The sequence below is a fragment of the Chinchilla lanigera genome, unplaced genomic scaffold (genome assembly GCF_000276665.1).
Source record: "Chinchilla lanigera isolate Chin_1 unplaced genomic scaffold, ChiLan1.0 scaffold00168, whole genome shotgun sequence".
NCBI lineage: Eukaryota > Metazoa > Chordata > Mammalia > Rodentia > Chinchillidae > Chinchilla > Chinchilla lanigera.
Genome location: NW_004955569.1, coordinates 1691821 through 1702486, shown reverse-complemented (window position 1 = coordinate 1702486; position 10666 = coordinate 1691821). Strand labels below are relative to the sequence as shown.

General features: G+C 37.5%; 1 protein-coding gene across 1 annotated transcript in view; it reads right to left on the bottom strand.

Moving 5' to 3' along the window:
* Positions 1-469: 469 nt before the first annotated feature.
* Positions 470-10666, bottom strand: part of LOC102019119 (zinc finger protein 501-like) — a 14307-nt gene continuing 4110 nt past the window's right edge. The window contains exons 2-5 of the mRNA XM_013509378.1: positions 6333-6418; positions 4852-4978; positions 4590-4664; positions 470-2815 (exon numbers count right to left, since the gene is read on the bottom strand). Coding sequence (XP_013364832.1) covers positions 1507-2715 — 1209 coding nt within the window. The 5' untranslated portion in view covers positions 2716-2815; positions 4590-4664; positions 4852-4978; positions 6333-6418 and the 3' untranslated portion in view covers positions 470-1506. The remainder of the gene's footprint in view (positions 2816-4589; positions 4665-4851; positions 4979-6332; positions 6419-10666) is intronic.

Here is a 10666-nt window from a genome sequence, read left to right as displayed (position 1 = left end):
ATACCAATTAAAATTATGTAGTTTAAAATAGCTCTGCTTTTGTGACTGTTTATCTTATTGTCCATTAGGCCTATAGAGTAACATGCCATGAAATCTGGGAAAGCCCACTTCTCAATGTCTGTGTTGCCAGGGTTATAGCTCAGCGGCATAACCACTTGCCTGGCAAGCCCGAGGTCATGAGTTTGATTCCCGGTACCAAAAAAAAAGGGAAACTTGGGAAACATGGTCATGAGAAAAATTGGTGTCACCCATGAAGACTGGGCATGGGTGCATCATGAATGTGTGAAAAAAGCTTCAGCATATTAGAATTTTCTTTAAAGCTGTGATTTTTCAATTGTAACACACAGACACATAGATATTTATGTGTGATTTATTGAAAAACACGTGATGCAATGCATTTTAGCATCTCTTCATCTTTCAATATGTATTCTGGAAATTATACTGACATCAATATATTTACAGTTCTATAGGTCTCAACATGAGGAATTTTCAAAGTATACTGGGTGCTTTCCCACAGTTCATACGTAGGCATGGGCCACAGTGTTACTTCATTCTGAAGGTTAGCATCTATGTCAGCAGAATTTTTTTCCTACTTTTCTTATATGCAGTTACTCTCCAGTCTGAGGGGAATTTTACATTTCTAAAATGAAAATTTCCCAGCACATCTTTTTGACACTGTCCACATACATGTGGTTTCTCCCTTGTTGTGTACTGTCTCCTGCACTTGCTCACATACTTGTGCACTGGATGCTTTCCTCACTTGCTGAAGTGCACAGTGTGACTTTCCATTGTGAGTTCTTTCTTGTTTGTGAGACTCACTCTGGTAGTGGAAAGATTTATAACATTGCTTACATGCACATGGTTTCTCCGCAGTCTGAATACTTTGATGTCTTTGCAAGGTACTATTTTGACTGAAAATTTCCCACGCTGCTTACATACATATGGTTCCTCCCCAGTGAGTTCTATCATGTACAAGGTTAATATTTTGTCTGATTTTGCACATTGTTTGCATACATACGGTTTTTCCCCAGTGTCAATTCTCTGATGTATTTTTTATTTATTATTTATTTATTTTGTTTGTTTGTTTTCCAGTACCGGGAATCGAACTCACGACCTCGCACTTGCCAGGCAGGTGCTGTGCTGCTGAGCTAAATCACCAGCCCCCTCTTTGATGTGTTTTTAAGTCATTATTTTGGCTGAAAAATTTTTGACATTGCTTACATACATAGGGCTTTTCCCCAGTGTGAATTCTTTCATTTAAAAGAAGTGTACTATTTTGGCTGAAAGATTTCCCACACTGAATAATGTTGCCCCCAGGTGAAGGATCTTCTGTCTACAAAAATTGAACTGATCAGCAAACCTGTTTTCACATTTTACACATAGTTTCACCCTTGTGTGAATTCTTTCGTGTCTTTGTCAGTGATTGAATCTGCTGAAAGATTTCCCACACTATTACAGCCATAGGGTTTCTCCCCAGTATGAATACTTTGATGACTTTGCAAGGCACTATTTTTCTGGAAAGATTTCCCACATTGCATAATGTTGCACCTCGGAGTGCAATCTTCTATGTCTACAAAAATTGGACTTAACAGCAAATCTTTTTCCACATTCCACACATAAATAGGGTTTCACACTTGTGTGAATGCTTTCATGCCTTTGACAGTGACTAAAAGATTTCCCACATTGCTTACATACAAAGGGTTTCTCGCCAGTGTGAATTCTTTCATGTAGTACAAGGCAACCATTCATCCTAAATGCTTTCCCACACTGCTCACATACATAGGGTTTCTCCCCGGTGTGAATTCTTTCATGTACAAGAAGGTTACCATTTCGACTGAAAGATTTCCCACAATGCTTATATACATAGGGTTTCTCCCCCGTGTGAATTCTTTCATGTACAAGAAGGTTACTATTTTGACGGAAAGATTTCCCACATTGCTTACATACATAGGGTTTCTCCCCAGTGTGAATTCTTTCATGTACAAGAAGGTCACCATTTCGACTGAAAGATTTTCCACACTGCTTACATACACATGGTTTCTCCGCAGTGTGAATTCTTTCATGACTTTTACAGTAACTTTGTGTATTGAATGCTTTCCCACATTGCTCACATTCATAGGGTTTCTCCCCAGTATGAATTCTTTGATGTACTTTCAAGCTACTATTGTGTCTGAAAGATTTCCCACACTGCTTACATACATATGGTTTCTCCCCCGTGTGAATTCTTCCATGTACTAGAAGGCTCCTGTTTGTGCCGAATATTTTCCCACATTGCTTACATAAATAGGGTTTCTGCCCAGTGTGAATTCTTTCATGACTTTGACAGTGACTGTGTATATTGAATGCTTTCCCACACTGCTCATATACATCCGGTGTCTCCCCAGTGTGAGTTTTTTTATGTTTTTGAAAAGAATTCCTAAGAGCTAATGCTTTTACACATTTTGTAATTACAAGGGGTTTCTCTCCAGCATGTCTTCTTTCATATACCTGACTGCGGTATGAAGACATGAAAACACTCTCACAGTGATTGTGTACATATCGACTACCCAAACTGTGATTTCTTTTATGGATTTCCTCACCAGTGGGTGTTGTGGAAGGTTTTACACTTGTCTTACCTAAAATTGTTTTCTCTCTGGGGTGAATTTGTTCACTAAGATTAAAGTTGGCCTTCCCACACTGTTCATATTGATAGAGTTTCTCTCTAGTCTTTCCCATTTCATGCTTGTGAAAGGACTGGAAACCACTGCAGGTTTTTCCATGTCCATTACTTTTATATTGCTTCCCTCCACATCTCAAATAATTGTCTGCATTATATCTGTAAAGGAAAAAGAAGAAAGATACCACTCACAATTCGGTTTGCTGCCTGCTAAGAAATTTTTAAGATGAATTGATCTATGTCCCTCGAGGATACCTTCAATAGTAGTTTTCATTCTATAATAATGGTTTCCATTTGGGAATTTTAAATTGGTATATTATTCCAATACATAATATCCTTTTTCATTTTAGGTGATGGATATGAATGTGCATCAAATATCAATCATTTTTGTGGTCTTCGCCCCACCACTCTCCCCCTTCACTAGCTCACCAGAATGCATTTCCCATCTCCAAAAAGTTAGGATTTTTGTTTATTACCACCTCCTCTACTTTCACTCCCTAAATATACTTCAGATTTCCCATTTAAGAGAAAACCTGTGCTATTTCCCTTTCTGTTTCTTTACTTTTTTCACCTAACATTTTGGAATTGAATCGCAACACTTTCTTTTGGCAAATAATATTACTGATCTTTTTATAGCACATTTTTCAGTGATAAGAGTTAAATACAGGTCTTAGCACTGAATTACATTGCAGATTTACTATTTCTTATTTCAAAAGAGATTCTTACTGATCATTAACTCGCACGGGCTAAACTTCAAGTTGTCATCTGCCCACTCTGTTTCCAGCAGTGCTGGGATTCCTGTAGTGCACTACCATGCTGATGTGACCCAATGTTTTATTTATACAGGCATCTGGTGATGGACATTTGGGCACTTTCCAGAGCTTATCTATTGTGAATTATTTCCAGAACTTAGACATTGTGAATATCCATTCATTCTATGCTTTGAAAAACACACTGCATAAATCACTAAAATTCAATGATTTTAACTCATTTTAGAATATATCACAGAGCACAGTGGCACACTACTATAGTCTCAACACTCAGGAGGCTGAGGCAGGAAGATGACTCTGAACTCAAGGGTCTCCTGAGCTAGAATAAGTTCAAGGGCAACCTGAACTACAGAGCAAACCCTGGCTTAAAAATCAAAAAAATAAGTATATACCCATGGAAGTGTACCTGGATCAAATGGAAATTTTTTTCACTTATGAGAACTCTGTATATTGATTATCATCATGGCTATCACAGTGGTTCTATTTTACATTCCCATCAACAATACGAGAGTGACTCCTAAGAATTTTTTAATGTGAACAGCTCAATATTCTGAAGGATGTTTTCCAAGTACTTATTATGAAAACATGAGCATTCATTTGTATTTTGAATACTGTTTCCATGTGACATATGTTCTAGATAATGTCTCATATTTATCTATACATAAATGGGTATTTTGAAGATCAGTTTCTATCATAATTCAAAATATACTCATTTCATATAAGCCTATATATAATTCTTAAATGCAATCTCATACTTTTTTTTTTTTTTTTTCTTTTTGAGACAGCGTCTTACTATGCAGTTCAGGCTGGCCTTGAACTCAGTTTGTAGCCTAGGCTGGTCTCGAACTCACAATGATCCTCCTGCCTCAGCCTCCCAAGTGCTGGGATTACAGGCGTGCACCACCATGCCCAGCTTCTCATACATTTAAATAACATTGATTGTGGAGGAATTTTTATACTGATATAGGATGTAGTGCTCTTTGTAGCATATTTTAAGTACTACACAGTTTCTTGTATTCATATATCATTTGGAGGACTGACAGATAATACAAAATCAAGGTTAAATTGGCACACGGTCTCATTTTTTCAGTTCCTTCATTGTACTATTTCTGCTCAAATGCTGACTATTGAGAAATAGTCTTTTTCTTGTAATTGAAAATTACCTTAGATTTCTTGAGCAATTTTTGTTCACTGCTTCAACTTGCTGGTTATTCCATGTTCTTCCTGTATTGAAGACACTGAAATACAAAAAGTCAGTATAAGATTATATACACATTCATAGATTCCAGTTATAATCATGGTATAATGTAACCAGTCCTGAGATATACTTCAAAGTATCATAACAATCAATTTCATTAAGTTACATCAGTGAGCAATAATGAATGTTCTATATTTATATAAATAAGAAAATGAGATCATGCTTACCAATAGCATTAATATTCATTAATGTTTCCCACATTACATCTCTGTAGAGCTTCTTTTGGGATGGATTCAGCAAAGCCCACTCTGCCAAGGTGAAGTTCACTGCTACATCCTCAAAGGTCACTCTTTCCTAAATAATGACATGTTTCCTGAAGATAAGCCACACAACCTGATACATCTTAGCTCCTCTAATAATTCCTGAACTGAGGGTTATTCTTTCAAGTATAAACTGCATGGCTTGGTCATCAAACCCATGTGCATGCAAATATTTTCACACATTAACTCTGATGCAAAAGCAACACATTGCCGAAGCAACCATAGAGTAATAGCACTGCTTGTCCTGCAGGGTCACCTCCCTTGTACTTGCGCACTGTCTTTAAAGCAGAGCTCAAAGAGGGAGCCTGCAAACCACCATGGACAAAACATAGAATCATATAAACATCTAATGAATGGGGTTTTTTTGTGTTTTTTGGGGGTGGGGGGTGAGGGGGTGTTCCTGTACCGGGAACCGAACTCACAACCTTGCACTTGCCAGGTAGGCGCTGCGCCACTGAGCTAAATCCCCAGCCCCTAATGAATGGTTTTGATACACCATAAATTATATCTCTTCACATGTGTGATTCATAGCAATGAACCCCTCTGACTTTATGCTTAGGTCACCTTTAGAATTTTTTCATCTGGTTTCATAGTTCCTAGCACTTGAATATAAAAAATTCTGGGATGCGCTTCAGCAGCACGTATACTAAAATTGGAACGATACAGAGAAGATTAGCATGGCCCCTGAGCAAGGATGACATGCAAATTCGTGAAGCGTTCCACATTTTTAACGGATGCAACTAGAGACCATACTCATAAGTGAAATAAATCAGACCCATATGTGTAAACATCATATTGTCTCCTTGGTGGAGGAACCTGAAAGAATAAATAAAACTCAAAACGTACAATTGATGATAGAAAAGGGAAAGAAATTGCTCAAAGGAAGGAACGACTGGGATGAGGGAAAGAAGAAAAAAGGAACTAGGAACTATGAAACCAGATGAAAAAATTCTAAAGGTGACCTAAGCACAAAGACAGAGGGGTTCATTGTTTCTAATGTTTCATCTAATAGTTATTTTCTCATTCTCTTTAATGGTTTGAACAGTCTTCTATTCTTACATATGGTAATCTGAGCAATGTAGTTGAGGATAACAACGTGTAATATAACAACCACTGTTAATTCGTATTATTTTGTCTTGAAACCCTGTATCACTTTAAATGTTCTTGCTTTGGTTTGTTTATGTTTGTGATACTGGTACGCTGCTATTGTTCTATTTTTTGTTTGTTTGTATCTCATTTACTACCTTCTTAAAAAAAAAAATTCTGGGGTGGTATAAGGGAGAATAATATAGAAAAGAGTGTAAATGAAGTATATTAAATGCATTGTAAATCAAGATACTGCAAAGTAACTCATCACTAAATACGAAAGGAAAACTTCAGCCCAGTACCTGCCTGTTCTCCAAGCACTTGGGAAGCTGATATAGGAAGATTATCATCAATTCAGGATTGCCATGAGTTCAATGTCCAGCCTGGGCTATGCAACAAGGACAGTCAAGATTAGCAAGTAAGACCTTTCCCAAATGGCTGCAAAACATAAAAATTATAAAGACTACTGTGTCACTTACAAATCACACATTTGATTTATTAAAATGTAGCTATAAGGTAGAATAAAAGACCACAAATAGGGGACTGGGGATACAGCTCAGGGGCACAGCATCTGGTTGCTAAGTGTGAGGCCCTGAGTTCAATTCCCATTACCAAAAATAGCACAAACAGGACAAAAAACTTTCAATATCTTGTGAGCAATGTGACTCCTTGCATAATATACATGAAAGTCATTCAAATTCCGACTTTCATATCAGTGCATGATTAGTAGAGAATGACAAATAGATCTCAGGAATGGAAGACAAGCTTCAGTGGACCCACATGTAAATAGAACATTTATTCATGTTTCAGCTTATGATATACATCACTCAAAGAAAGCTCAATGTGCTTTCTTTACATTCAGGGACAAACAGGTATGTTTGAAACAATCTGGACTGTATACTCTTCTAGCCTACATACAGAGATTAACTATTGAAATTTGAAAGATAATCTTTTTTTGTTTTTCTCCGGTGCCAGGAACCGAACTCACAACCTTGCGCATGCCAGGCAGGCGCTTTTGCTGTTGAGCTAAATCCCCAGCCCCTTGAAAGGTAATCTTGAATGCTTTTAGAAGTTATTGTGAAAAAACATTCAGTTAAGAAAAAGTATTTCCAGGGCTGGGGATTTAGCTCACCGGCAAAGCGCCTGCCTGGCAAGTGGAAGGTCGTGAGTTCGGTTCCCGGTACCGGAGAAAAACCAAAAAAAAGAAAAAGAAAAAGTGTTTCCTCTGAATTAATTCCAGTAGGCATCAGAAATAAGAGAAATTGAAATCTATGAAAAGGGAGTTAAACAAGAAAATGTTTGCAAGGTACTCAATATAAAGATTTTATATACAGAGTGAAGATAAGTGAACACAAATCTAAGAATTAACTATTACATATCTCATTCAAAAGAAACACTGAATACAAAACATCTAAATAATTGTGAAAATCACCAAAGAAAACTGAAGTGTGGAAGAACAAAATAAGTAGATTTATTCAAGAATGGAGAATCAGCTGCTACATTTCACTGGCTTCTCTTTCACTATGGAGTTTATGAAAATCCACAGACAAGTGATTTCTTTCCAATATCTAGAAAATACATTATTCCTGAGATTAAATATGATACTTTGAGCTGGGCATGGTGACACATGCCTGTAGTCCCAGCACTAGGGAGACTGAGACAGGAGGATCGTTGCAAGTTCGAGACCAGCCTGGGCTACAAAGTGAGCTCAAAGCCAGCCTGAACTGCATACAGAAAAGACAAAAAAGACCAAAACAAAACAAAACAAAACAAAAAAATGATGTGATACTTTTTAAGTTAAATTAAAAAGCCAGGAACTGAACCAACGGACTAAATGGCAAAGTTCTTTCATCTTGATTCGTATATCAGCCCTTGTAAACAATCATGAGGAATAAATAAATAAATACCACAAACCCTCACAAAATATTTATCTGTGCAATTTCTATAAAACTTACTGAAAACTTAAAGGAAAGAAGCTAATGGAAACTCTCTAAGAAAAACACACTGGAAACAGGAAAAGTCACCAAAGGAGGGGAGTTGTCATCAATAATGCAAGAACAATTTGTCTGCTTTTTTTTTTTTTTTTCTTTTTTCCGGTACTGGGAATTGAACTCACGACCTTGCGCTTGCCAGACAGGCAATGTGCCGCTAAGCTAAATCCCCATCCCAAGAGCAATTTCTGACGTGTAGCATTTCTTTATCACCTGGATACTTTCACTCCTTGCCCAAGCACAGTGTTGAAACTTTCTGAATACACTGCGACACTTTCATTGTTATCACTACATCTCACCAAAAAGTTTGGAAAATAAATTTTGCGGGGCTGGGGATTTAGCTCAGCGGCAAAGCGCCTGCCTGGCAAGCGCAAGGTCGTGAGTTCGGTTCCCGGTACCGGAGAAAAACCAAAAAAGAAAATAAATTTTGCTTTAAGTTATTTACACCCTAAATTACAATATGAAGACTTATTAATTCATATGTTTTTCTGTCTTCAAACAGAAATTGTGAGACAATTCACATATTAGGCAACAATGAGCAAAGGATAGTGGCAAATATCAGTTCTAAACGTCAACAGCAAGTAAGTAGTGTGAAACTTTGTTTTCCAAGAGGAGAACAGGTCAGACAATTAGAAAAACAGGTCAAAAAAAAAAAAAAAGAAGAAGAACAGGTCACACTATCAGGGAAGGAGAGAGCAGGTATCAGAGTGGATCAATATCTAGACACCTAAGTTATACAGCAAATGTTCTGCCCACCTAGAGAAGAGGGGTCATTATGTGGACACTGATGAGGATAGATTACATAGAGAGCTATACAAAAAGACATACCAGTGTAGCACTGATTCAACAAATTCTCCTGAAGCTGTATTAACTTGACGATATTCAATATGTACCTCAAAGTAAATAAGGATTACAGAGACGAGATGATAAAATCAGCCACTGTCTTGGTTACGTTTCTCTCATTGCTGGGACAAAATACCTGACGCCCAAAATTAAGGAAGGAAAGGTTTATTTCGCTCACAGTTCGTGGAGGTTTCAATCCTTACTTGGCAGATTACAAGGCAGAGTGGCACATGGCAAAGAGCTACAGCTCAGGGCAGCAGAACACAGCAAAAGCAGCAAGCACACACCAGGGCGGAATGGGGGAGGAATGGCCTCAAGCACCCTCTTCCTCTCCCTTACATATGCAAACTATCCACCCCAGGGCGGGTGCAGCTCTCACACCCATATTCAAACTCTAATAGCCTGCCCCATGGCCACATGAGGCTTTGGGGGGACACACAGACATAAACCATAACAGCCACTTTAAAAACAAATAACAGTCCTTAATGCTTATATGACATTACATAAGAAAACTACATAAGAAAAAGTAAACTACATAAGAAAAACTACATAAGAAAACTACATAAGAAAAAGTAAACTACATAAGAAAAACTACATAAGAAAACTACATAAGAAAAAGCAGGAATCAAAGGAAAACTCATTTTTTTACAACTATATATTTGAGGATTCAGAACAACTCCATTAGTAACAAACAGTTGAAGTAGGCAAAGAAATCTTTAAAGTTAAATATAAGGCTGAGGCAGAAGGGTCATTGCAAGTTCGAGACCAGCCTGGACTACAAAGTGAGCTCAAGGCCAGCCTGAACTGCAGAGCAAGACCCTGTCTCAAAAAAAGACAAAAATATAAAAATAAAAAAAAATTCAAATATAAAAGCAACAAGATCATATTTCAAAGGGAATTATCAGATGGATCCTATCCAATGTAGCACACTGTCTTTTCAAATCCAAAGAAATATTCATCCATGTAGCCCATGATCAGAGCAACAATAAAAAATTAATTTAATCAAAGGAGTGGAAATCATGCAAAGCAAGTTCTCACACAATACTGGACTAAAACTAGAAATGAAAAGCAGAAACGTTTAGAATAATCTTAAGAAGGAGAGATCAAATTACAAATTTTTAAATGACACATTTTAATGAACTGCTTCTTTTTTTTTTTTTTTTTTTTTCCTCCAGTACTGGGGATCAAACTCACAACCTTGTGCTTGCCAGGCAGGCGCTTATGCCACTGAGCTATATCCCCAGCCCCCAACTGCTTCATTATTAAGGACTTAACATTGTGTAACACTGAATGTACATTTTTATTTATTTCAGGGACTCAAGATGGGTGCTTCAAAACATAGTACAAATAATAAATGTACATATTGGACAAGAAAAAGGGTATCAGTTTCAGAGAATGAGAGAAAATAGGGCCAAGGGAAGCTCATCAGTGGGGCTATGAGCTGAGTGCATCATATCATTCCGTAGCAAGTTCTTTGAGAAGTCTGAGACTAAGGCCAACTGTGACCCTAATAGAGCCACCCCTGAGCCTAGGGGTGGCGAGTTCCAGTGAGAAGATTCGAGAAAATAACAGCAACATAAAAATGATTATCACGGGGCTGGGGATTTAGCTCAGCGGCAAAAGCGCCTGCCTGGCAAGCGCAAGGTCGTGAGTTCGGTTCCCGGTACCAGAGAAAAACCAAAAAAAAAAAAACAAAAAACAAAAAGCCAGTCACAAATTATCCTCTAAGCAAATTCTGGATTGTTGAAATGCTATCATTTCTATCAAATTCTATCATTTCAATAAAAATAAGAAAAGGCAGG